Source organism: Oryctolagus cuniculus, chromosome 2 (genome assembly GCF_051225735.1).
Source record: "Oryctolagus cuniculus isolate XC-2025 breed Fujian yellow rabbit chromosome 2, ASM5122573v1, whole genome shotgun sequence".
Classification (NCBI taxonomy): Eukaryota; Metazoa; Chordata; class Mammalia; order Lagomorpha; family Leporidae; genus Oryctolagus; species Oryctolagus cuniculus.
Window position 1 is genome coordinate 115730277 of NC_142868.1, and position 27260 is coordinate 115757536.

Consider the following 27260-nt stretch of genomic DNA (forward strand, 5'->3'; position numbering starts at 1 on the left):
ATGGATTAGAATGACCTCCAGGGAAACTTAGAGGGCAAGATGGTGGTTACATCCAAGATGGGTGGACTCATGTCTAGTTGAGTTCCAACAGGATGAAAGGTGGAACTAGGAGGAGAGGAAGGGATTTCGAAGGCGCACAATAAAACTTCTGGGTTGGGGCCAGCGCTGTGGCACAGCGGGTTAAAGCCCCAGCCTGCAGCACCGGCAACCCATATGGGCACCAGTTCAAGTCCCGGCTGCTCCACTTCTGATCCAGCTCTCTGCTATGGCCTGGAAAAGCAGTGGAAGATGGACCAAGTCCTTGGGCCCCTGCACCCGCATGGGAGACCCAGAAGAAGCTCCTGGCTTCAGATGAGCTCAGCTCTGGCCATTGTGGACATTTGGGGAGTGAACCAGCGGATGGAAGAACTCTCTAGCTCTATCCCTCTCTGTAACTCTGTCTTTCAAATAAATAAAATAGATCTTTAAAAAACAAAAACAAAAAAACTTCTGGGTCAATAGTCAGCTTCATTATTTCAATTGGGAAAATGGTTTCATGAGTGTATTCATATATCAAAACTCATAAAATTGTACTTTTTAAAACAGATTTATTGGAGCCTGTGCTGTGGTGTAGCAGGTAAAACTGCCACCTGAACACTGGCATCCCATATGGGTGCCGGTTCAAGTCCCAGCTGCTCCACTTCTGATCCAGATCCCTGCTAAAGGCCTGAAAGAAGTAGCAGAAGATGGCTCAAGTTCTTAGGCCCCTGCACCCACGTGGGAGACCTGGAAGAAACTCCTGGCTCGGCTTGGATTGGTCCAGCTCCAGCTGTTGAGGCCATTTGGGGAGTAAACTAGCGTATGGAAGCTCTCTCTCTCTCTCCCTCTCTCTGTAACTTTGCCTTTCAAATAAATAAATAAATCTAATAAAAAAAAAAAAAAAGAAATCCCAAATGGCCGCAATGGCCAGGGCTGGGCCAGGCCAAAGCCAGGAGCCTGGAACTCCATCTGGGTCTCCCACGTGGGTGCAGGGGCCCAAGCAATCAGGCCATCTTTCACTGCTTTCCCAGGTGCTTTAGCAGGGAGCTGGATCAGCAGCGGAGCAGCTCATACGGGATGCTGCTGTAGCGGCAGCAACTTATCCTACCTCCCCACAGTGCCAGCCCCGAATTATAATCTTTATATACATGCAGTTATCATGTCACTCATATTTCAATAAAGCTATGAGAAAATGCAGTGCATCAAGTGGTCCTATTTTCCTACCTATGAGTGATACCAAGATCAGATAGCAAGATAGAGTTCTGATTTGAAGAGGACATATGAAGCCCAAGTATCTGTGCCTTCAGTTACCCAACCTTCCACCCTACTTGAAGGGAATAGCAAAGAGAGGAATCTACGGGCAGGCATTTGACATTGAAATGCCACTTGGGACACCCACACCACACATCAGTGCCTGGGTTTGAGTCCCACTCCACTCCCAACTCCAGTTTCCTGCTAATGTATGCCCTGGGGAGGCTGCAAATGATGGCTCAAGTCCTGAGGCCCTGCTGCCCACATGGGAAACCAACCCAGGTGGACTCACTGGTTCCTGGCTTCAGCCTGGCCCAGCCTGGCTGTCCCTGACATTCAGGGAATTTGGGTAGTGACCAGCAAATAGGATCTCTCTCCGTCTCTGTTTCTGCCTTTCAAATAAATATTTTTTGGCCGGCGCCGTGGCACACTAGGCTAATCATCCACCTTGCGGTGCCGGCACACCAGGTTCTAGTCCCGGTTGGGGCGCCGGATTCTGTCCCGGTTGCCCCTCTTCCAGGCCAGCTCTCTGCTGTGGCCAGGGAGTGCAGTGGAGGATGGCCCAAGTGCTTGGGCCCTGCACCCCATGGGAGACCAGGAGAAGCACCTGGCTCCTGCCATCGGATCAGCGCGGTGCGCTGGCCGCAACTCGCCGGCCGCAGCAGCCATTGGAGGGTGAACCAAAGGCAAAGGAAGACCTTTCTCTCTGTCTCTCTCTCTCACTGTCCACTCTGCCTGTCAAAAATAAATAAATAAATAAATAAATAAATATTTTTTTACAAATGGGAATCCAACCAGGATCCCCTGCAAAAGTGCATCCCATCCTCACAGAGTTAATTTCGCTGGCTTGTACTTAACGTTTTGAGTTGCTCACTGCTCACTGGTGGTTACAATCGCTTATCTGTAGGAGAAGCCTGGAGGAGGCCGCATCAGGCCCAGCATTCCATCATCTCTGTCTTGCTTTTTTTTTTTTTTTTTTTTTTTTTGACAGGCAGAGTGGACAGTGAGAGAGACAGAGAGAAAGGTCTTCCTTTTTGTTGGTTCACCCCACAATGGCCGCTTTGGCCGGCATACTGCGCTGATCTGATGGCAGGAGCCAGGTATTTATCCTGGTCTCCCATGGGGTGCAGGGCCCAAGCACTTGGGCCATCCTCCACTGCCCTCCCGGGCCACAGCAGAGAGCTGGCCTGGAAGAGGGGCAATTGGGACAGAATCCGGCACCCCAACTGGGACTAGAACCCAACTAGTGCCAGCGCTGCAAGGCGGAGGATTAGCCTAGTGAGCGCGGCGCCGGCTCTGTCTTGCTTTTGAGATCTGTCTTTGGGAAATTGCCATCACTGGAAACTTTGGAAGTTTCCACAGACCCCACCCCATGGCTTCTCCGTGTCTGCGTTGGCCCGTGGGTCCATTTTGCCTTTATGAGTAAGGGGAGCGTGGGCAGTAGTTACAGAAATTGAGCGTCAAGGGAACCCAAGTGCAGGTAGCACAAGGGGGTGCTGCGAGGATGGGAGGAGGGGCGGGGAGGCCAGGGCAGGGTAAAGCCACTGCCTGTGATGCCAGCATCCCACAAGGGTACTGGTTTGAGTCCCGGCTGCTCCATTTCCCATCCAGCTCTCTGCTAATGTGCCTAGGAAAGCAGTAGAAGATGGCTCAAGTTCTTGGGCCCCTGTACCCACGTGGGAGATCCAGAAGAAGCTCCTGGCTTTTGACCAGCCCAGCTCTGGCCTTGTGGCCACTTGGGGAGTGAGCCAGCAGATGCAAGTCCTCTTTGTAAACTTTGCCTTTCAAATAAATAAAATAAATCTTTTTAAAAAAGTAAATATATGCATGTTCAAGGTAAAACAAGTCAATATAAAATTTCACCTGGTAACAATGAATTCATTCACATTTACCAATGGTTCCTTCCTCACATTAAAAAGACTTTTTTTTTAAGATTTTATTTTATTTATTTGAAAGACAGAGTTACAGAGAGAGGTAGAGCCAGAGAGAGAGGTCTTGCATCCACTGGTTCACTCCCCCAAAAGACCACAACAGAGGAGCTGAACTGATCTGAAGCCAGGAGCCAGGAGCTTCTTCCAGGTCTCCCACATGGGTGCAGGGGCCCAAGGACTTGGGCCATCTTCTGCTTTCCCAGGCCATAGCAGAGAGCTGGATCAGAAGTGGAACAGCCCAGACTCGAACCAGCACCCATATGGGATGCTGGTGCCACAGGCAGTGGCTTTTCCCACCACGCCACAGTGTTGGCCCCTTAAATAACTATTTTTTAAAAGGTAAATAAAATGCTGTAGCGGCCATTTGGGGGGTGAACCAACGGAAGGAAGACCTTTCTCTCTGTCTCTCTCATTAACTCTGCCTGTCAAAAAAAAAAAAAAAGTAAATAAAATGAAGTTCTGTCATAGTTCTGTAAATATTGTTAAAAATTAATTTTTCGAAGACTCCGCTACAACTATGTTGCAAGGACTTAATCCAAGGTAAATTAAGCAGAAATGTTCCGCAGGCACAGAGGACAATATCAAATTATCACACAACTGTAATTGTTACAAGGAAAAGGGCTCTTTTCCGTGGTTAATAAAGAAGTGCTTTGGATGGAATTCCCAGAGCCAGCCAGCACCCTCGGGGACCGCGTGGTCACGAAGGAGCGAGGTCCAAGGCGCTGAGGTACCTTCGTCCTGTCCTCTCGGACAAGTCGCACTCGCTGACCCTCCACTCCGGTCTGTGGACCCCGGCCCCGCCCACGGACCCGTCCAGCGCCACCTTCTACACCCCGCTTCTCCTTTAAGAACCGAGCCATGACGTCACCCTCGTCGCGGCGCAGCCTATCTTGGCAACGCCCCTGCCGTTCTTCCGGACAGCTCCAATTGGCTAGTCGGCCCCAGGAGGCCCCGCCCCTTCCCTCGCAGGCGGGCCGGAGCGCCCGCAGTCAATCGGGCCAGGTGGGAGCGATGATTGGCAGCAGGGCCCGCCCTCCAGCCAGCCCCGGCGGGCTCGCGTAGGCTGCGCGCTGGGGTGGGAGGAGCGCGGCTCCGCTTTGGGAGCCGCCGCTGTCCCCGTCAGCCCGCCCGCCGGTCCCTCCTGCGGCCCGCCTGCTGGGCAGGGCCGGCCCGGCCCAGACATGGAGTCCTACGACATCATCGCCAACCAGCCCGTGGTCATCGATAACGTGAGAGGCCCGGCAGCCGGGGGGAGGGCGGGTGTGCCGCCCCCGGGGGCGCACGCGGCGGCGCTGGGAGGGACCCCCGCGCATCCCCGCTAGTCCTCCGAGCGCCGCCAGCCGCCCCCGCCTGGCCGCTCGGTTTGCCCCAGGGCCTCGCGCCCGCCTGGCCCTGTAGCCTTGGCCTTGGGGCAGCCTCTCTGCTGGTGCCGCGGAGCCCCTGCCCCCATCTTTCCTACGGCAGAGCGGAAAAGTGCGGGAGATGCTGGGTGACAGCCGGGCGGCTGGCCGGTCGGTGCACCTGTGCGTTAAGCTCGGGCGGGACACGGACCCTCCTCGGTTGAGAGTAGAGTCAGTGGGCAGGTTGCGACCCCAGCCCTTGTGCCCATCGTGCGGCCCTGGCGCTGGCTGCCTGATGGAGGTGGTGCCTCTGCCCTTTGGCACACCGCTAGCCTCTTCTTTGGGAGGTGGCTCCCCAGGTGATCTGCACAACAGCGCTTCCCAAGGGGACTGCACCCCGGCGAAAAAAAAATACAGGTTACTTTCACCCAGCCACATATCCGCCCCCACTGGTTGGCCCTTCGGCTTCTGTGATCCTCGGTGTCGAGCAGAAATGCCGGGGCCTCTTCCCAGGACGTAGAAGCAATTGGAGGCAGTTGTTTGGAAGCCTCGGAGGAAAGATGCCTTGGCCCTCAGTACAGGAGCTATGCTTTCAGCTGCCCCAGGAGGGAAGATAAGGGCTGGGGACTATGGATCCACCCCTAGCTGGGTTTCTACTCTGGTGTACCGGCCTTGGAGTTTGCAAAAATGACTCACTCCTCTGTTTTCTGGGACCTGAATCCTCCCCTCCCCCTTGACCCTGGTGGGGTCCCCATGGCAGCCTTTTGGAGAACCCCTGTGGGCTCACCTGAGTCCCATAGGCAATGTTTAACAGGAGGCTGTTCTGCATGGGGTGTGCTGTCAAAGCAAGTCTCCAGCAGGCTGCAGGAACCCCCAGACGGCTTCCCTTGTAGCTGGGCAAGTCATGCACGCAGGCTAACCCAGGAACCCCCCTGCACCCGGAACCTGGAGATGTGTGTGCACTTGGGATGGAGACTGGTGGGAAGGGGAATGGAGAAAGACGCCAGTTGTCCCATGCATCCAGTGGCCTCACTGGCAGGCCTTTTGATGGTCCATGTTAACTGGGGTGGGGGAAGGCTGTTGGGGGCTGCTTCTGGCCGACTCTTGGCACTTGTCCCCTGGATTCCTCCTGCCTGGAGCCAGCCCTAGAGTATGGGGAGGAATGTATGTCTCACAGCTTCTCAGTCTGTACTGTTTACCTCCTGGATTGGGTGATTGTTGGTATGGGGGTGTCCTGTGCATCCTTGCCCACCCAATGCCGGTAGCAGCACCCCCCTACCCGCGACCTCAGTCACCAGGCACACCCAGAAGTATATTTGGAAGTGATCTTGGTCTCTCAGCAGGATCTCTGGCTTCCTCCCCAGCCCTCAGTGGGGCAGCCAGCTCTCTCCTCTGCTGTGCACGGTGCTTCATCAGGAGCTAAATGTTGTTTTTCTTTGCAGGGTTCGGGGGTGATCAAGGCTGGCTTTGCTGGAGACCAGATTCCCAAATACTGTTTCCCAAACTAGTAAGTGTTGCTCAGGCAGCAGCCCTGCTGCTTGGTTTGCTCCGGGGAGAACGCTGGCCCCCATCTTTGAGGAAGACACAGCTGTGAGGTCGGCAATGCCGGGAACTCTGAAAGGGCCAGTGCCCTGGGTGCCCCCTTCCTCTTTGGAGTCGCTGGTCTTCACCTCTGGAGCCAGGGAGGAGGAGAAGCAGCCAGCGCTCCCCTGGGGCTGGGAGTGGCAGCAGCAACAACAATAAAAGGAGAGCTGTCCACGGGGAGACCTAAACCTGGAGCAGAGAGCGCGCAGACGCACACAGCACTCTAGGAAAGGTTTTGTTTCGGTCAAGGGCAGGCTGTGCCGTGTGGCGCTGCTGGAGGCAGGAATAAGCAGGAGGTGCAAAGCCAGAGATGGCCTGTGTGGGGGCCACGCTAGCCCACCAGGAAAGGTTCCTTGGCGGTGCCTCCTCTCGACTCCTGGAGGCTTTGGCGTTTCTGGCCTGCATGCAAGCCAGCAGAGGGGCCCCCACATGGCTGACTGGGCCAAGCACCTCGGGCTGGTCTGGGCACAGTGCAGCTCAGAGCACTGCTCGGCTCTGTTCTGGGTGCTCTCTGAGGAGGTGATGAGAGATCACTGCTGGTGCGTTGGGGACCTGGGTCACGTTTTGAAACGTGGCTCGACGAATCAGGCCAGTTACCAAGGACTGCACCTCTGTCTGGAGGCCCTGGCAGCGGGAAGGGAAACACTGAGCTGAAGGAGAGAGGGGCTGTGCCCGCTCCCTGGGGTGCAGGGACGTTGATGGCAGCCCTGGCCCTGAGGTCAAGATCGTGGGCTGAGTCATTGTGGTCAGAGAAGGCTGACCCTCTGCCAGGCCTGGGCAGCCCGTGACGGGCTCAGGAGCTCGGCCTGCTCTGGGAGGGATGCCCATTGCTCCTGACCCTGCACTTCCTGTCCCCCTGTGAGTTCCACATCCCAGAGACCCAGCTGCCAGCCTGGGCCACATGGCCGCATCCTGGTGCTTTGGTGTGGGAAAAACTGGAGCTCATCCCTGCCCCCTTTCACACGTGGCTGACTTCTCTGTCCTTGCAGTGTGGGGCGGCCTAAGCACATGCGGGTGATGGCTGGAGCCCTGGAGGGCGACCTCTTCATCGGACCAAAAGCAGAGGTAACGCCGTGGAGCCTGCCCACCCCCGGGTGGGCGTGGGGTCTTCCTTCACAGGCGTGCTGGCTACTGGGGAGAGGCATCTGTTCTCAGGCCCCCGCTGCTGCCCGCCTGGCCACCTGCCTGCTCCAGCTGTGAGGTGCTGGCCGTCTGGCTCGGTGACCTGCCTGGGAGCTGATGGGCAGATCAGTTGCTCTCAGTAGCAACCAGTCGGGAGAAGAGCAAGCCAAGCTTGGGCAAGTGTGTAGGCACCGCAGGCCAGCGGGGCACGTGTGGGGCTCTCAGAAGGTAGGCTCAGTAGGAGCTACCGCTGAGAAGCCACGTGGTGCTACACAGGAAGGGGCGCCCCTAGTGGAGGCACTGGGTCTACACAGGCTATTGCAGCCTTGAGGGCTGGCGGGAGAGGGAGAGCGGGCTCTGCAGTTACGGCTGCACTGCCCGAGGAGCCCTGGGCCCAGGTGACCTGCAGGAGGGGCTGTGTTGCCCAGAGTGGTAGCTGGAGTGCAAGAGGCAGGAGCTGGGCAGCGTGCAAGCAGAGAACAGTGAAGAGGCCTGGCAGTGCGTGGGGAGGAGCCCAAGACGCTGTTGGACACATAAGCTCATCCACGTTGAGGCACCAGCTCAGAGCAGGGGGACACCCACTGGGGAGGGGCAGCTCGGTTCAGGGCAGGGGAGGCCAGAAAACAGCTGTTCAGCGTGGGACCCCTCCTTCTCCTGCAGGAGCACCGGGGGCTGCTGGCCATCCGCTACCCCATGGAGCACGGCGTGGTGCGGGACTGGAATGACATGGAGCGCATCTGGCAGTACGTGTACTCCAAGGACCAGCTGCAGACCTTCTCCGAGGAGGTGCGCGGCCGGCCCCTGCTCCCGCCGGGCTCCCAGGCCAGCCTGGGCTCCCCTGCCTCCCCTCCCTCCTGCTGGGAGCTGCCACCTTTCCTCTCTCCCTCTTGTTTTGTGCGTCTGTACGCATGTGCACAACCAGTGGCTGCCCAACGGGCTGAACTACCTGTGCTCACAGTTGGGGGTGGGGGGCGGCTGTCCAGAAGGATCCTCCTGGGCCTAGCATGTGGTCTGCACGTGCCCATGACTCTCACATCTCTCGTAGCATCCTGTCCTCCTCACGGAGGCCCCGCTGAACCCCAGTAAGAACCGGGAGAAGGCGGCGGAGGTGTTCTTTGAGACCTTCAACGTGCCGGCCCTGTTCATCTCCATGCAGGCCGTGCTCAGTCTGTGAGTGCTCCCAGCGGCCAGCCTCCTGCTTGCATGTCCCTTTCAGACTGGATCATGCTGATGTTCCGGGGGGAGGGGTCCCTGTGCCTCGGTGGCTGAGGCGAGGGGATGCTGACCCGGTGACAGGTACGCCACAGGACGCACGACGGGAGTGGTCTTGGACTCAGGGGACGGGGTCACTCACGCTGTGCCCATCTATGAGGGCTTCGCCATGCCGCACTCCATCATGCGGGTGGACATCGCCGGCCGGGACGTCTCCCGCTATCTCCGACTGCTGCTCCGTAAGGAGGGAGCCGACTTTCACACCTCGGCTGAGTTTGAGGTTGTCCGGACCATCAAAGAGGTGCTGAGAGGCGAGAGGGGGCAGGGGGAGGACGAGGCGTGAGGCGGAGCCCCTGGCTGTGGGAGTCCCGACTACAGCTTTCTGAGGGCTGTGTCCCGCCCCGCTCCCCGCAGCGAGCCTGCTACCTGTCCATCAACCCGCAGAAGGATGAGGCTCTGGAGACGGAGAAGGTGCAGTACACCTTGCCGGACGGCAGCACGCTCGACGTAAGTGGCCAAGCCCGGGCTGCAGGCAGAAGGGGCTGGCTTCTCCAGAGCCCGTCTGCCACGGTCCTGTGCTCCAAAGGTGGGGCCTGCACGGTTCCGGGCCCCCGAGCTGCTGTTCCAGCCAGACCTGGTGGGGGACGAGAGCGAGGGGCTCCACGAGGTGCTGGCCTTCGCCATCCACAAGTCTGACCTGGACCTTCGTCGGACGCTGTTTGCCAACATTGTGCTCTCGGGCGGCTCGACGCTTTTCAAAGGTACTGGGGTTAGACCGGAGGCCAGGGGCAGCCAGGCCCACGCCCTGGAGCCGGGGGCATGGCCCTTTTCCTCTTGGCTTCTTAGGTGGAGCTCAGTGAGCTGCTTTTGTTTAAGGCTAACATCTGTGTCTAGAGTTTTGCACTCGAGGTCTAGGGTTTTCTCGGGGACTGTTGGGTGGGGAAGAGCATAGAGGCCAGGCGCGGAGTGACTGGGGTTTCCTCTCACATCATATCTCTGATCCTCTCACATCATGTCTCTGAGGAAGCTGGGCCTGCCTGCACCCAGGCTGCTGGGCCTCGGGATGGCCAGCCCTGCCCTTGACCCTGTAGAATTGAGAAGAGAGGTGGCGGCAGCTGCAGGGGAGGGGGCAGGGAGATCAGAGGTGGCCCTCAGCTCGGCCAGCCGTGTGTTCACAGGCTTCGGCGACCGATTACTCAGTGAGGTGAAGAAGCTTGCCCCAAAGGACGTCAAGATCAAGGTAGGCTGCAGAGGGTCCCTCTGGGGCACGGGGGTGCTGGGCAGCCTTGAGCTGGGGGGGGGAGGGCTCCTGCTGCCTGCACCCCCCCACCTCCACCTGCACCAGCCCCACTCCTTCCAGCTGCTGCCCCTGCTGCCTGGCTTCAGGCCCTGGGCTGGGGGGTGGCCGCTGTGTGGGGCCTGGGCAGTTACGTGGCCGCTTGCTCCCTCCAGATCTCAGCCCCTCAGGAACGGCTATACTCCACGTGGATCGGGTGAGGCGGGGCTCAAGGGGAGGGCTCGGGAGGAGGCTGTTGGCCCTGGACACCTCTCCTGTGGTTGGTGGGTGGACTTCCCTGCCCGGTAAGGGAACAGGGCCTCTGAGCGCCCAGGGAGGGCAGCTGGCCCAGCCCACAGGTCCACAGGAATGCTGCCCTCCGTCCCCACAGGGGCTCCATCCTGGCCTCACTGGACACATTTAAGAAGATGTGGGTTTCCAAAAAGGAGTATGAAGAGGATGGCTCCCGTGCTATTCACCGCAAAACGTTCTAGCACCTTGGGAAGATGGAGCATGTGGGGAGAGTAGGAGGACAGGGGCGCCAGAGCCCTCAGCCCCTTTAGGCCTGGGCTCCTATCTAGGCTTAGAGTCCCCTGCATGTCCAGAAGCTGGGAAGGTGGTGCAGCTGTGCTCTGTGCAGCCCTCTCCTACACACACACACACACACACACACACACACAGTAACGTTAGCTGCATGGATAGCAGTCTTCGTTGGAACGTGGGAACTGGGGAGCCCAGCATTGGGTTGGTCTGGGTGTCTCCCTTCACGGGGCCTGTTAAGCCTGTGGTTCCTTGTTCCAACTCTTGGGGTGCTTCCCTGAGCTCCAGGGCCAAACAGCCAAGCACTCCATTTTCTCTGACACACTCCCACCAGAGCCAGAGTGCCTGGACACCTGGAGCATGGGGTGGAGGAGCAGCCAGCGACTCCAGCAGGTGCAGTGAGGTGCCACAGTGTGTCTCATGCCACCCCCTCTTCCTGACCCAACAGGCAGCCCTAACCTTTTCACTCCATCTTCCCTTCTTCCTGGGCAAATACACTGGCACAGGGCAAGCACCAGGCAGTGCCATCCGCGGTGAGAGGGTGTGCCAGGGTCAGGCCGTGGGAGCCACAGGCAGCCCCAGCAGCGGGGCCTGTTGCACTGTCCTGTCAAAGCACTTCACTGACGTGCTGCCCCCTGTCCTCTACCCCTCGTACCCTGGGTGGGAACTGGTTCATGGTCTTCATTCTTTGAAGGGGAAGCCACTTAATCCAGTGTCAGGTCCAAGGGGGAGGGGGCCATTTCCTTCTGTCGCCTCCTCGGGGAAGTAGGGCTTCACTTCCACGTGGCCTGGACCCCACCTCCTCTCCCAGATAATGTACAATAATTTATCACAGTTGCCTGAAAAAAAAACTTTTTTGTAAATCATTATAGTGAGAATTATGGACAAGGCCCATGTGTGGCTGTTTTCTTGTGGTTCTTTGTGCTGTTGTTGGCTCAGCCATCCCCGGGGACTGTGAGAGAAGGTGGTTGGCAGGGCTGTTGTCACCCAGGAGCAGAATTCCCCAGCCTCGTTACCTGCTTGCCACAGTCTCCCAGGGAAAGCCTTGGCCCTGGACAGAGCCTCTGCAGCCGCGTCCTCACCCGATCTGTCTGAGCGAGTGCCTGTGCATGCCCGCTCTGATGGCCAAGGTGATGGACACAGGCAGTGATGCAGGCTCCGGGGTTCAGACAGGTCCTGATGGGGTGGGGGAGTGATGAGGGAGAGGAGCTGGGATCTCCAGGAAGAGGCAGAGAGCAGAGGGAGCCGTGGGAAGTGAGGTTGGAGAAGGTCTACGCATTGAAGAATCTGAGCACCTGCCATGTGCCTGCAGGATATGTCACCCCAACAAGCGTACAGGTCAGGGGAGCCAGGCAAGCGGGCCGCTGCAGTATGGAGTTGTAGAGAGCAGGAGGACAGGCGAGTGACCCACTTGGGGCAGGTGGACTAGCAAGGGCCTGGAAGGTTTTACCTTAAGGTAAAGCTTAAGGCTCGAGGAGATGCCTGGGGCCACTGAGGCACAGACCTAGTTTATAGCTGAGATAAACCGAAAAGGTAGGTTGACCCGTGAGAGGATTCTTAGTTGTGTCCCAGGTGACAGGTGGCCAGCCACAGTAGACTGGTGACCAGGGCCGTGTGCTGAAGACAGCTGAGGCTGGTGGAGGCTGAGGGAGGGTGCAGAAGCAGGGCGAGCAGGTAGGAGCGAGCCAGCACTGAATCAGGCCTGGCTGTGTGCTCACTGTGCAGCCAAGCAGAGTGGACATGGACAGCTCTTCCTGCCAACTTCTCTTCCCCAGCACCCAGGCCTGGAGCCCTGTCCCGTGCCTCCTGCCTGCTCCTTCCCTCACCCCTATTCTGCCCGTTGCCATGTTTATGGTTCTGTGCTGCCTTCCCACCTGCCCTTTCCTTTCCACTGTGGTCACTGCCACACAAGCTCACGCCCCCAGCTCTGTTTTCCCTCCCAACTAATCCATTTGCTCTCAAATCTAAAGTTCAGAGAATTTACCACTTCCTGTTCCAAAATGTCAGGCAGTTGTCCTCTGCCTGGTGGAAAATAATTGATGAGATGTTGGCAACGTCCTGTCCACGATCCACACATTATTCACAACTGATGCAGGCCCCCGGCCATCTGTCCCTTCACCGGTCGTCAGGTGCTGCTTTGCTCGCTGCCTGCCCTCACACAGCAATGACCTTCAAAATCCCAAGGCAGCATTCTCCCCACACCCTCTTCCTGCAGGGATAAGTGAGTAAAGGGCTCAGGCCAGGTTCCTCTCTGTTACAGGAGAAAAGCTGTGGATGAGGAAGGGAGGTGGCTAGAGGTGCTGGATTGGGATCAGGGGTGGTATGAACTCATGGCTGTAACGTATGTGTAGACACTGAAACAGATGCACATCTGTGTGAGTGCCAGGCTTAGGAACATGCATTTCCTGGCCCTGCTTGCTGGGAGGGCCTGAAAAGCAGTGACACCCCCTCACGGCACAGCGTCCAGACCTTGGTTCTTAAATCCCATTCCTCATTTCCCTGGGGCAGGAAAGTACAAGATGAGTCTGGAATATCATGGTACCACAAAGCAAGGCAGCACTAACAAAAGAGGGGCCGGGGAGTTGGGGGAGCCTTGTCTAAAGGACACAGGAACCAACCTGAAGGAGGTCTGTAATGGATTATGAGCCATGGATAACCTGTGAGTCTATACTGATGTGCAAGAAGGGACAGCAGAATTCCAATTCATGTAGAAGGAGTCTTGAACTAGTAACTTACCACTGGGCAAACACCACAGTAATAATTGTTACAGTAATAATTTCTTATAATAATATACTGTATATTTTTCTAAAAAATAAACTAGAAGATTTTGAATGTTTTCACCATAAAGAAATGGTAAATGTTTGAGGAGATAGGTATGTTTACCCTGGTTGGATATTATACAATGTATACATGTATTGAAACATCATATGGTATCCCATAAATGTGTATAATTTTCATGTATCAGTTAAAAATAAATTATTTTAAAAATAATTTAATTTTTTTGATTCATTTGAAAGACAGAGACAGAAGCAGGCAGTCTTCCATCCACTGGCTCACTCCCCACATGCCCACAACAGCCGGGCTAGGAATAGTTCATTCCGTAAATGTCCAAAGCAACAGGGGCTGGGCCAGGCTGAAGCCAGGAGCTGGTAATGCCATCTGGGTCTCCCACGTGAGTGGCAGGGACCCAAGTACTTGGACCCTCGCCTGGTGCCTCCAAGGGTGTGCATTAGCAGGAGACCAGATTCGGGAGCAGAACCAAGACTTGAACCCAGACAAACCCATACGGGATACAGGTGTCCCAAGCAGCACCTTCACTGCCACGTCAGACACTCAGCCCTAAGCTAATTTTGAATGAATGCAAAAATTGGCAGAAATGATACTTGATTGTCTCAAAGCTCTTTCCAAGAAGCACTTAGAATTACAGAAGGAAAAACAGTAACTTTATGGAGGAGAAACCTAGTGGACACCACTTTTACCAAAAGATCAAAGTTTACCTCTCCAGTCTCTTGACACACTGAAAGGGGCCCAGTTCCACCTGTGTATCCTTGGATCCTCTTGTAGCTGGTAAACCCAAACAGAGCAGTTCTCTTATTCAGAAGTGGCAGGTCATGAAGATAAAGACTGAAGAGGTATGACACCTGTGTGCGACGTGGGGCGCTGGGTGGAAGGGGACCTTCCCAGGAAAGCGTGTGAAATCCTAGCTGATCTGTTAGTAGCACTATATCGATGTTAACTGCCCGGCTTCTAGAACTGTACTATGGTAATGTCAGATGTTCACATTAAGGAATTTCTGTAATACTTCTGGAACTTTTCTGTAAGTCAGAAATAATTGGGGGACAAGAGAGCTCAGACTCAGAGCTAAATGGTCTGGACCCACAGTTCTGCCACCACAAACGGCTGTGTGATGCTATGCATTCCTTGGTTGCACTACTCTAATAGGGGGTGATAATAATAGCACCTACCTCATGGGTTTTTTACAGCCTGGAAGAGGCTAGAACATTTTGTGCCAGAAAATGAGTGCTCAAAGAAAGAGATGTCCAGGCCACAAGAGAGGCAGGTCAGGACCCTGGCTTCCCATACCAGTGTCCGGGTTCGAAGTCCAGCTCCACTTCTGATGCACACCCTGGGAGGCAGCTGGTGACGGCTCACATGCTTGAGTCCCTGCCACCCACGTGGGAGACCTGGATTGCGTCCCCAGATCCTGCCTTTGGCCTGGCTCAGCCCTGTCCTTGTTGTGGGCAACTGGGAAGTAGACCAGCAGATGGACGATCTCTGTCTCTGTCTTTCTGAAATAAATTAAAAAAAAAAAAAGTCACAGAAACCAGCTTGAAGAGGTTCCCACTGGCCAACTTTAGAACAAATTAAACATCAAAAAATAAAAAGTATGGGCTGGCACTGGAGCACAACAGGTTAAAGTCCTGGTCTGCAGTGCCGGCACCCCATATGGGCATCAGTTTGAGTCCCGGCTGCTCCACTTCCAATCCAACTCTCTGCTCTGGCCTGGGAAAGCAGCAGAAGATGGCCTAAGTCCTTGGGCCCCTGCACCGGTGTGGAAGACCTGGAAGAAGCTCCTGGCTCCTGGCTTTGACCTGGCCCAGCCCTGGCTGTTGCAGCCATATGGGGAATCTGTGGATGAAAATCTTTCACTATCACTCTGACTTTCAAATAAATACATCTTTTTAAAAAACCCACTGAATAGTACAAGAAGCCTGCCTACATAAAGATATAAATTAATAAGTTGAAAACTTAATTGAGCAACAGGGTATTGACATCTCAAGGTATTATTCCATAAAATACTTATTAGTAATCAGAGAGCAACTACAGAAGCCTGGCAGGTATTAGGGTCGAGTGACCAAAATGCACCTCATCAAACCAGCATCAGGTGCCTCCCGAGAAGGGTGCAGCACCTGGATGGCATTCCTGCCCGAGCCGGGCAACTGGAATCAGGAAGTCATTCTCAGTGTCAAAGTCCAGAGAGTGAAAGACAGGAACTGTTCCAGATGTGACAGCTAAAGACAATGTGATTCTGAACTGGATCCTTCAGCTATGAAAGGCACTTATGGAACATTTAGCCAAACTTTGACGGAGTCTGAGAACTTGATAGTAGAAAACATGCACATTCGGAGCCGGCACTGTGGCGCCAGCATCCCATATGGATGCTGGTTCAAGTCCCAGCTGCTCCGCTTCCAATCCAGCTCCCTGCTAATGTGCCTAGGAAATTGGTAGAAGATGGCCCAAGTGCTTAGGCTCCTGCACCTGTGTGGGAGACCCTGAAGAATCTCCTGCCTCCTGGCTTTGGACTGACCTGGCTTTAGATTCTCTCTCTGTAACTCTGCTTCTCAAAAATAAATCTTAAAATATAGCCGGCGCCGTGGCTCAATAGGCTAATCCTCCACCTTGCGGCGCCGGCACACCGGGTTCTAGTCCCGGTTGGGGCGCCGGATTCTGTCCCGGTTGCCCCTCTTCCAGGCCAGCTCTCTGCTATGGCCAGGGAGTGCAGTGGAGGATGGCCCAGGTGCTTGGGCCCTGCACCCCATGGGAGACCAGGAAAAGCACCTGGATCCTGGCTCCTGCCATCGGATCAGCGCGGTGCGCCGGCTGCAGCGGCGGCCATTGGAGGGTGATCCAACGGCAAAGGAAGACCTTTCTCTCTCTCTCTCTCTCACTGTCCACTCTGCCTGTCAAAAAAAAAAAAAAAAAAAATCTTAAAATATATATAATATATTATCATATATATTATATATATTTATATATATATGCACACTGTATTTTCCTGGTCATATTGTGGCTAAGAGAATGTCTTTTTTCTAATTATTTATCTGAAAAGCAGAGAGACAGAGACAGGAAGAGAGACAGAAAAAAGATCTTCCATCCACTGTTCACTCCCCAAATGGCCGTAACGACTGAGACTGAGCCAGGCTGTAGCCAGAAGCCTGGGACCCCACCCAGGCCTCCACCTGCTGCTGCTTTCCCAGGCACATTAATTAGCAGGGAGCTAGATGAGAAATGAAGCAGCTGTGACAGGAGCCAGTGCCCACAAGAGATGCTGGTATCACAGGTGGCAGCTTAACCCCTGCCACAACGCCAGCCCCAGCTGAATGTCTTTGTAAGAAATACACTAGAGGCCGGCGCCATGGCTCACTTGGTTAATCCTCTGCCTGCGGCGCCAGCATCCCATATGGGCGCCGGGTTCTGGTCCCGGTTGCTCCACTTCCGGTCCAGCTCTCTGCTGTGGCTGGGGAAGGCAGTGGAGGATGGCCCAGGTGCTTGGGCCCCTGCACCCACGTGGGAGACCAGGAGAGGCACCTTGCTCCTGGCTTCGCATCAGCGTAGCTCCAGCTGTGACAGCCATTTGGGGGATGAACCAACGGAGGGAAGACCTTTCTGTCTAACTCTGTCCAAAAAAAAAGAAATACACCAGAGCATGCTGGGGCATCAGATCATGAGTTCACTTTCAATGTTCCCGGGTGGGGGAGGGAAGTTCTTTATTCTGTACTTGCAGATAGTTTAATATCATTACAGCGAGGTTATATTCATCCATGGAGAGGGGAAAGGAGATTCCATCTCTAAGCTAACTGACCACAGGTTCAGATGGACCCATTTCCACTAGGATCTGGTCTTCCAGTGAGGGACATTACATTTCCTCTCTGTCCTTAGGGTTTCCCACTGCAAGGAGGACAGGAAGCGAGCTACTGGTGTTTACAAGCTTAGCAGCACATGGCAAGCACCTGGGGAACTTTACGCTTCTGATGCCTGGGTCCCAATCCCAGGTACTAAGGGCCAGGTGTGGCCTGGCACCCGGAGTCCTGACAGACCCCCAGGTGGTTCTGCTGTACAGCTAAATGTGAGGCCCACTGACCCAGGAGCTGAAATTTTTTTTTAAAGATTTATTTATTTGCAAGTCAGAGTTACACAGAGAGAGAAGAGGCAGAGAGAGAGAGAGGTCTTCCATCTGCTGGTTCACTCCCCAATTGGCCACAATGGCTGGAGCTGTGCCGATCTGAAGCCAGCAGCCAGGAGCTTCTTCCGGGTCTCCCACACAGATGCAGGGGCCCAACAATTTGGGCCATCTTCTACTGCTTTCCCAAGCCAGACAGAGAGCTGGATAGGAAGTGGAGCAGCCGGGTCTTGAACCAGCGCCCATATGGGATGCCGGAACTACAGGCCAGGGCGTTAACCCACTGCACCACAGCACAGGCCCCTGAAATTTTCTAGACTGTGTCTAGGTTTTCCATTGCTGTTATAGAAAAATTACAGTAAACTTAGTGGCTTAAAACAACACAAATTGGGATGGGTATTTGGTTTAGTGGTTAAGACACGGCATGAGACACTTGTCTCCCATATCAGAGTGCCTAGGTTCAAGTTCCAGGCCTGCTCTGATTCCAGCTTCCTGCTCATGCACAACGTGGGAGGCAGCAGGTGAGGGCCCAAGTACTTCGGTCCTTGCCACCCTCGTTGGAGACCCAAACTGAGCTCTGAGACCCAGTGATTGCAGGTTTCTGGGACGTGAACCAGCAGATGGAAAATCCCGGTCTGCCTCTCAAATAAAACTTAACAAGAAACTAAAAACCCCATAAACGCATTATAGTTCTAAGTCCAACATGGTACTCACTGGGCTGAATTTAAAATGCCACCAGGGATCCATTTCTTTCTGGGAACTCTGAGTGAGAATCACTTTCTTGTCTTTTCCACTTTTTTTTTTTTTTGACAGGCAGAGTTATAGACAGTGAAAGAGAGACAGAGAGAAAGGTCTTCCTTCCATTGGTTCATCCCCCAAATGGCCGCTACAGCTGGCGCTGCACCGATCCCAAGCCAGGAGCCAGGTGCTTCCTCCTGGTCTCCCATGTGGGTACAGGGGCCCAAGCACCTGGGCCATCCTCCACTGCCCTCCTGGGCCACAGCAGAGCTGGACTGGAAGAGCAGCAGCCAGGACTAGAACTCGGCGCCCACATGGGATGCCAGCGCCACAGGCAGAGGATTAACCAAGTGAGCCACGGCGCCGGCCCCATTTTCCACCTTTTGACAGGCTATGTGTATTCCCTGCTTTGTGGCCTGTTCCTCCCTCTTCAAAGCCAGCAACACTGCTACTGACTCTGCCTTCCTTGTGCTTACTGGGCCCACGTGGACAACCCAGGGTACTCCCCCTATTTGGGGTTGGCTGATGAACAACCTTAGTTCCATCAGACTCTGGAGAAATGGATGTGGACATCTTTGGGGGATCTTCTGCCTACCACAGTCTAGAATGGTAGTGGAGATTTTTTTCTACAGTGTGAGCTGGTTAAAATTAAATAAAAGGGGGGGAGGTGAAGACGCAAGGACTTGGTGGTAAAGGAGGGAAAAGACAATCTGTACTAATGATGTGAGGAGTAAAAAACATACCCCAAGCAGCGTGGAGCACAAGGGGACCTGGGAAAAGGGAAGGACCTGCAGGAAGCCAGGCAGAGGTCTAGGCAGCAGTACCAGACCAGTCTTCACAGAAGTTACTGGAACTTCGTTCTGACCAGCATTTAAGACAGGAATGCAGAAGTCACAATTAATAAGACTCTCTGGGGTTTGAGAAAGGGACCTGGAGGGGCAGACCAATGCCTGGGCATTTTCTGGACAGGCAATGACTGACTGAAGGCAAGGGATGGAAGCAGTAGCTCTCCTACCTCTTCAAGACCAGGTAAGACAAGACAGGGAGAAAGGGCCTTTCTCTTGGGTTCTCTTGAGTTCAAACTGAAGAATCTGCGTTGAACCAATGTTAGATATCAACTGAGGCCACCTCTGGCTAAACACAAATGTAAAGGTATTTCCATTTCATAGGAAAAAAATTGGAGAACTTGGCCAAGGTATCTCAAAATATGCGATGGTTGGACTGATCTTGTGTTTCTCCCTCTCCTCAACTTGTATTTCCATAAGTACCTCTGAAACATAGGAAAACTAACTCCGAAAGCACAACTAAGAATTTTTTTTAAATGCCTAGATATCTAGAGTTCAGATCATTCCAATCTTGATTCCCTTTATTTTTCTTTAAAGATTTATCCATTCATTAGAAAGTCATAGTTACAGAGAGAGGGAGACGGAGAATCTTCCACTCACTGGTTCACTCCCCGGTGGCTGCAATGGTCAGGGCTGAGCCAGGAGTTTCATCCAGGAACCCCACATAGGTAGCAGGGACCCAAACATCTGCTGCTGCTTTTCCCAGGCCATTAGCAGGGAGCTGGATCAGAGCAGAGTAGCAGGGACACAAAACAGCGCCTACATGGGATGCGGGCATCACAGGCAGCAGCTTTATCCACTGCACCGCAACACTGGCCCGCCTTTAATAGTTCTTTTCAAAACCAAGATTCAATAAGATCCACACTAGCTGATTGCTATTTCTCTAATCTGTTTCACTCTATAGGTTCTCTACCATTTTTTAAAAAAATATCCACTCTGTAACCTATCTGGATAACCCTGGTCATTAGTTTCTAGATTTTTTCCACATTCTGAACTTTGCTGCTGGTATCCCCAGGAACTCTTGCTCTCAACCTGGGATCCTTGCGAATTCAAAGGCACCTGCTGTCACAATGCCATCCTCTCTCTCGATACCCTGAGGACCTACTATCCGCTAGGCTCTTATGTAATTTCTCAACACCTCACAAGACATCTATTTTTCTGTAGATGTAACCAATCCTCAAAGGCATGTCCAGAGTGACAGTCAACGGTGGAGCCTGATTCCACAGCCTGTCTTTTCCCCTGCAGTAGGTACTCCCAAGCACTGCATTCCGGGTTGTTAATCTACTTAATCTAAGCAGTGCACACTGGTTGTAGACTGTGAGTAGCAAGCTGGTATTAACAGAGAGCTATTCCCAATGTAAGAATCACCCACCCAAAATTATAAGGGGGCCAGCACTGTGGCATAGCAGGTAAAGCCGCCGCCTGCAGTGCCAGCATCCCATATGGGCACCAGTTCAACTCCTGGCTGCTCCACTTCCGATCCAGCTCTCTGCTGTGGCCTGGGAAAGCAGTGGAAGATGGCCCAAGTCCTTGGGGTCTCCCACATGGGAGACCTGGAAGAAGCTCCTGGCTTCGGATCAGCACAGCTCTGGCCGCTGCAGACATCTGGGGAGTGAACCAGTAGATTGAAGACCTCTCTCTGCCTCTCTTTAACTCTGCCTTTCAAAGAAATTAATAAATCTTACAAAAAAAAAAAAAGGAAAACAAAACAAAGAAGTAAAGCCACCTACGGGAGGAGGAGCCAATACAATGGCTAATCTTTATTGGGAAGAAGAAACCTCACAGCACATTCTGATTAAGTTAGCGCAGGGGCTCAGTGGGCCAGCTGGTGAGGCACCAGCTTATAATGGGTTCCACAGTTAGGGCATCGCTGGGTCTCGCCTTTGTGCAGCCAGAACCAGATGACAGCACTGTTGTCCTCTTCACCTGAAAGGACAAAAGGAGTTTGAAAGTCATCCAGTCTAAGAAGAGAGACTTTCAACATTGACCTTTTTTACCCAGACACCTCGGAGACAGAAATAAAACTGTGGCTGACACCTGAGGTCATCAGTTCAAACTCTCCTCCCCACTCTCCAGATGAAGAACTGAGGCCCTGCATCTACCTGCACATATACCGACCTTACAGCAAGGTCACTGTAAGTTCTAGCAATACCCTTGCCTACACAGACTTCCAAACGGGGTCCACTCTGGTGTGCATCCCTGGGGCCTAAAACATTGCCCAAGATTTGTGAATGAAAATTCCATCTTCATCATGCACTTCCAGCCAGCCAGTCTTGCTGCTTGTTCCACACCTCTTTCCAGTAAGGATGACCTACTGCGTGAGAGCCAGGACCCTGGGAACAACTTAGTTACACACACATCCTCTTTACATTCATAGAGTTGCACACACACACACACACACACACAGGAGATGTGAAGCAGCTTATAGCTGTCCCAAACAGAATATACTACTTAAATAGTTAAGAAAACCTGTCAGGGACTTACAGATGCAGCCCACTATTCGCTTGTTGGTGATGGAAGGGACTAAATTAGGGTCCTCCTTGGTGCCTGAAGCTGCCTTTGGGGGTAGCATATTGTATGGGTCCTGGAAAAAAAAAAAAAAAGAATTACTCCACTATGCCATAAGACTTCTACCCTCCCGGAGCTGAGGCCTGCTCCCACAAGCCAGGCTGCCTGGATCAAATGCACCAAGAGTACTGGCGACTCCCCCGATTCCATCTCAGACCCATGAGCACCACAGAAGACACAGAAGGGAGCCCCTCCTCACCAGTCCCTTCCGCGCGGCCATCATGACCTCCCTCTCCAGCCCAGTGGCCTGTTCCTCATCGGTCGGGACACCACCTAAAGGAAGACACGTGCATTATGTCCTTTAGCCACCCAGACAGGAAAAGGCACGCTGCAAATGACCAAGACGGAAAACGCCACACACGAGCTCCTGTCTATGTTTTACTGGGCTCACGGGCTCCTAAAGGCTGCAGATACCCAGGATCCTCTAAGGACGAGCCCCAAAAGACCAGCACCTGCGGAAGCTTTGCTCTCTCCACACCTCCAACCACCAAAACCGATTTTTCGACATTTTTCTAAAAGCTGGTCAACCAGAGTCCACTCGGCTCAGAGTGGGCGCGGGTTTGAAGGGCAGCCCGGTCCCGCTCCATCCCGTTTGCAATCCCTGCCCTCCAAGGTCATCCGGCACCTCTGCTGAGGAGTCTTACTCTGCGGGGTCAGCTCGGTGGGCGGCAGTAGCGGAAGCCCGAAATGACAGGGCGACGCCCGCAGAGCCTGATGCACTCGGGGCCGAGAGGTGGCCACTGGGGCCCAGAGGGGCTGCAGAGCCCGACCCGCTTTCCTGCCCCAGCCCCAACCACCCCGGGAGAGCAACGACACCGGTCCCTTGCGCCGCGTACCTCCAGAAGCCATGGAGCGCACGGCAGCCGCTCCATTGGGTCCGCGGGCCCTCAGGGCCTGAGCAGCCAGCGCTCCAGCTCCGCGAAGTAACCTTGAAGCCATCACGCCCGCGACAAACAGCGCCACTTCCGGGAACAAGCTCTAGTGATGGGCGGGACTTCCGGGGGCGGGCTTCTTTCTCCTCCTGGTTAGTCTTCCGCTTCCTACCAGCTCCCGAGTCCACGTGACGGTTTCGTGGGGGAGATTGCGCATGCCCAGCACTGTATAGACGCGGGTTCGGGCCCCGTCAATGGCGGGTCTTTAGGTTTGGTTTTTGGTAACCCTGGGGTTTGGACAATTCAGTGACCCAGCCGAATGGGAGTTGCTGTGCGTCTTACCTGATGGTTGGGTCACTGAGGAGGCTGCGGACGGAAGTCTTTAAGTCAGCGTCTGTCAGGAGACTTGCGTTAGTACCAATTACTTATACAGGTGTACTATGTAGGGTAATGAGCCCCCTGGTGATGAGCAGGAGGCTAGAGCCAGAGGTGGCCGCTCCCAGGACCAAGGCCCTTTGATGATATGAGGTGAGGGAGTGACCCTTCCGCGGGTTATTAACTAAGGAAAAGATGAGGGGAGGAGGAGCAGGAAGGGGAAGTGATAATGGGAAGTGGAGTCGCAGAACGCACTGTGTGGCCAGAGTTCTGTTTAAAACCGACGACATCCTCCAATAACTCCCCGTTTACCTTCAGGCTTAGGGTGGGCATGGAGAGCCTTGGGAAACGCTTTCCTCCCTGTCGACTCCTCGCCACTTGGTTCGCATCAAGTGTTAGCAAGTCTGCGGTTCCCTACCAGATGGAAAATCCCTTCAGAGTGGAAATGATACCGCATCATCGTGGAGTTATGTATCTTGCAGAGGCCTGGCATATATAGCATTTTTAGTACTTGGACGGAGGATACAGGATCGGTTTATAGGGCAATTTGAGGCACGTTGGAGAGTGGAGGTCCCGTACGGGTTATGATACTCAAAAGGACCTCCTCCTTCAGGGGAGCTCATGTGGTCTTCCTGGGTGCCCTTTCCACCAAGGGGGGAAAAATGGTCTCTATCCCGAGACCAGACTTGACTTGATCCTCTTCAAAGGTGGGTTTTGCTTTGAATGTTGCCCCCTTCTTCCTACATCCACTGCAACTCCTCTAGATTACACAGAAGGGAAGTTATTTAAAACCAAGGAATGGTCCCCAAGGATCTATCGTTGATTTGTACCTGTGGTTTGGTGTTTGGTGAGAAAAAAAATCATTGGTCTGGAAAACAGCTGGCCCTACCAGGCAGCTCAGTCCGATTTTGTTTTGTTTTGTTTTGTTTTCTCTTTTTGGCCACCTTGTCCTAATCAGTGAAACGATAATCAGATGAGGATACTGTTTTCCGAAGTACTCTATGGAATCCAAGGCTCAAGATGTGCGGTCAGAAAAAAGGAATTGGCCAAGATAGGACAGTCCTGCTTGTGAGGACCACCCTCTTGGACGTGCAAATCAACATGTTAAAGGCTCTGCAGCAAAGAACTCTGCTTCGCAGTTTCTTAAGCTGGACTTTTCCTGTCTTAGCCACAAAAGGCTTTCGTGGGGAGCACCTACTAACCTGCTCCTGAGCAGGCCGGTGGGACAGTCAGCTCTGATGTGTTAGGAGTCCCTGCTGCCTGACACAGATGGTTTGCTCCAAGCTAGAAGTTAGGAATTGAATTGGGGCTTGTTCCACACATAGTGAGCCCTCGTCCAGGGCTCCACTTCTCCCCGGGACTATTCAGATTGTGCGGGTGAGCTCTAAAATCAGATCCTCTCCCACCCCTGCTGCCTCCAGCGCCTGCCACCCTCACTCACACCCGTGCCCCTGAGGTTTCCTGGGGGAGCAGTTGGCCACTCCTGCTCCATCATTGGCTTTGCCTAAATGAACTTTTTTTTTTTGCCTTTACAGGCTAATTTTTAGTTGCAAAAATAAATGCTTATTATACTAAGTCCACACAGACACAGTAAGGAAAAGGTTAAGAATTTGGTGTTTATCTTCTCTTCTCTGTGCCGGTTTCTCAACCTCAACGTGACTGACACGTGTAGAGGGGAGGGGTGAGGCTGCCCAGTGTGTGTTTTAGGATTTAGCAGCTATGCCATTAGTGTTTGACAACTAAAAATGTCATTAGTCATCTTGTCCCCCTGGGGGACCAAATCACACTTGCTTGAACATATTGCTCTATACCTGCGTTAACATATTCAAAGAAACACACCTATATAGGAAGTTTCCTAAAATTACACAAACGTAGCCGGGTAGGCATTGGGCGCTGTGGTTAACATGCAACCTGTGATGCCCTGCATCCTATATCAGAGTGCCTGAATTCAAGTCCTAGTTCCAGTTCTGATTCCAGTGTCCTGCTAATGTGCACACTGGAAGGCAGCAGGTGATGGCCCAAGTACTTGAGTTCCTGCCACCCTTGAGAGACCCAGATTGAATTCCAGCCTCCGGACTTCGGCTGGATCCAGCCCTGGCTGTTGTAGGCATTTGGGGAGTGAATTAGCAGATGAAATGTGTCTCTGTCTATCTGTCTCTACCTCTCTGCCTGCCAAAATAATAAATGAAAATATACAAATTTGGTAAAATGTGTTTTTTTCTTTGACCACTTTAGAAGTTATTGCTAATTTTTTTTTCATTTCATAAAATATCTTGTGGACATCTGCCCAGATCAACACATATAAGTCTAGCTTACTTTCTGTAATTGCTGCAAAACATTGCCTACTATGAGTGGGCTGTAATTTATCTAGCTGTTCCCCTTGATGAACATTCAGATGGTTTCTTGGTTTTTGCCCCTCAAACAATGATGCAGTGCACATTTCTATACAGTCTTTTTTTGTTTGTTTTCATTTTTTTAACTTTTATTTAATGAATATAAATTCCAAAGTACGATTTATGGATTACAATGGCTTCCCCCACATACCGTCCCTCCCACCCACTACCCTCCCCTTTCCCACTCCCTCTCCCCTTCCATTCACATCAAGATTCATTTTCAATTATCTTAATATACAGAAGATCAGCTTAGTATACATTAAGTAAGGATTTCAACAGTTTGCTCCCACACAGAAACATAAAGTGAAAAATAATAGATGATTTTTTTAACTGATGATGAAATCAGATCAGACCTATTGTCATGTTTAATCCCAGTGAGAGTCAAGTTGGGAGTTGATAATTTCTTTTTTCTTTTCTTTTTTTTTTTTTTTTACAGAATCTATACAGTCTTATAAATAATTTGGAGCTTTGGTTTCTAAGAATTGAGTCAAGAGGTGTATCTGTGTGAAACATCCGAATAGGTTTTTCCAGGCTTCCTAAAAGTCTGGAGCAATTCCTGTTCTCACCAGTAGGGCACGCAAGTGTCAGTCCCTGTCTCTATCTCACTCAAAGTTTGCCTGCCCACACAATGACATCTAAGGGAGCTGAGCTATCTTTGCAGATGCCTTTTGACCATTTGCATTTCCTTGGGAATGTGAAATGCTGGTCTCAGCCTTTCAGGCAAACTACTTCACCTCTTTTTGCTTTATTTTCATTTTCTTTAAAATGGGCATCGTGGGGCAGGCATTTGGTGCGGCAATTTAAATGCTGCTTGAAACGCCCACATGCTTTATCAATCAGAGTACCTGGGTTCAAGTCCCAGCTTTGCTTTTTTTTTTTTTTTTTTTTTTTTTTTTTTGACAGGCAGAGTGGATAGTGAGAGAGAGAGACAGAGAGAAAGGCCTTCCTTTGCCGTTGGTTCACCCTCCAATGGCCACCACGGCTGGCATGCTGCAGCCGGCGCACCACGCTGATCCGATGGCAGGAGCCAGGTGCTTCTCCTGGTCTCCCATGGGGTGCAGGGCCCAAGCACTTGGGCCATCCTCCACTGCCTTCCTGGGCCACAGCAGAGAGCTGGCCTGGAAGAGGGGCAACCAGGACAGAATCCGACACCCCAACCGGGATTAGAACCCAGTGTGCAGGCGCCGCTAGGTGGAGGATTAGCCTAGTGAGCCACGGCGCCGGCCCCCAGCTTTGCTTCTGATTCCAACTTCCTCTTAATGTGCACCCTGGGAGGCAGCAGGGATGCCTCAAGCAGTTGAGTCCCTGCCACCGACATGGGAGACAGGAATCGAGTTCCCAGCTCTTTGCCTGGATCTGGCCCAGCCCTGGCTATTGTAGGCATTTGAAGGGTGAACCAGCAGATTTCTCTGTCTCTCCCTGACAATTTCAAATAAAAGTGAAAATAGGGGTAGATATTTGATGTAGTGGCTAAGACACCACCTGGGGGACCAGCATTGTGGTGTAGAAGGTAAAGCCACTGCCTGTGACACCAGCACCCCTTTTGGGCACCAGTTCAAGTCCCTGCTGCTCTGCTTCTGATCCAGCTCCCTGCTAATGGCCTGGGAGAAACATGAGAAGATGAGCCAAGTATTTGGGCCCCTACAAACCATGTGGGAGATTTGGATGAAGCTCTGGGCTCCTGGCTAATGCAACTGTCTGGGGAGTGAACCAGCAGATGGAAGATCTCTCTCTGTCTCTGTCTCTGTAATCTGACTTCCAAATAAATAAATACATCTTTAAAAGAGAGATAGAGAGCTACCACTTGGGACACATGCATCCCATATCAGAGTGCATGAGTTCGAGTCCCAGTTGCACGTCTGATTCTAGCTTCCTGTTAATGCGCACCTGGTAGCAGCAGGTACTTGGCACCTGCCATCCACATGGGAGACTTGGATTGAATTCCTGGCTCTTGGCTTGGCCTAGCCCAGCCCTGGCTGTTGCAGGCATTTGGGAAGCAGCAGATAGAAAATATCTCCCGGGCCGGCACTGTGACACAATGGGTTAATGCCCTGGCCTGGAGCGCTGGCATCCCATATGGGCGCCAGTTCAAGACCCGGCTGCTCCACTTCCAATCCAGCCCTCTGCTATGGCTTGAGAAAGTAGTAGAAGATGGCCCAAGTCCTTGGGCCCCTGTACCCACATGGGAGACCCAGAGGAAGCTCCTGGCTTCTGGCTTCGGATCAGCGCAGCTCCAGCCATTGCAGCCAACTGGAGAGTGAACCATTGGATGGAAGACCTCTCTCTCTCTGTCT

General features: G+C 53.1%; 2 protein-coding genes and 1 long non-coding RNA gene across 3 annotated transcripts; 1 reads left to right on the forward strand and 2 right to left on the reverse strand.

Moving 5' to 3' along the window:
* The first annotated feature begins 4177 nt into the window (after positions 1-4177).
* On the forward strand, positions 4178-13265 carry ACTR1B (actin related protein 1B). The gene is made up of 11 exons (XM_002710003.6): positions 4178-4429; positions 5983-6047; positions 7114-7189; positions 7907-8032; positions 8292-8416; positions 8543-8759; positions 8873-8965; positions 9045-9219; positions 9637-9698; positions 9911-9951; positions 10126-13265. Exons 1-11 carry the CDS (start codon positions 4382-4384, stop codon positions 10226-10228), a joined length of 1131 nt encoding a protein of 376 aa, XP_002710049.1. The 5' UTR covers positions 4178-4381; the 3' UTR covers positions 10229-13265.
* Positions 13266-20485: 7220 nt separating this feature from the next.
* COX5B (cytochrome c oxidase subunit 5B) lies at positions 20486-22284 on the reverse strand. Its single transcript, XM_002710006.6, has 4 exons — positions 22163-22284; positions 21526-21599; positions 21243-21342; positions 20486-20684 (listed from the first exon to the last, which is right to left on the reverse strand). The coding sequence occupies exons 1-4, from the start codon at positions 22263-22265 to the stop codon at positions 20572-20574; spliced, it is 390 nt and encodes a 129-aa protein (XP_002710052.1). The 5' UTR covers positions 22266-22284; the 3' UTR covers positions 20486-20571.
* A 9-nt stretch (positions 22285-22293) lies between these two features.
* LOC149128007 (uncharacterized) lies at positions 22294-23025 on the reverse strand. The gene is made up of 3 exons (XR_016229179.1): positions 22886-23025; positions 22541-22592; positions 22294-22423 (listed from the first exon to the last, which is right to left on the reverse strand). It is a non-coding gene; the product is annotated as an uncharacterized LOC149128007 (long non-coding RNA).
* Positions 23026-27260: the final 4235 nt, after the last annotated feature.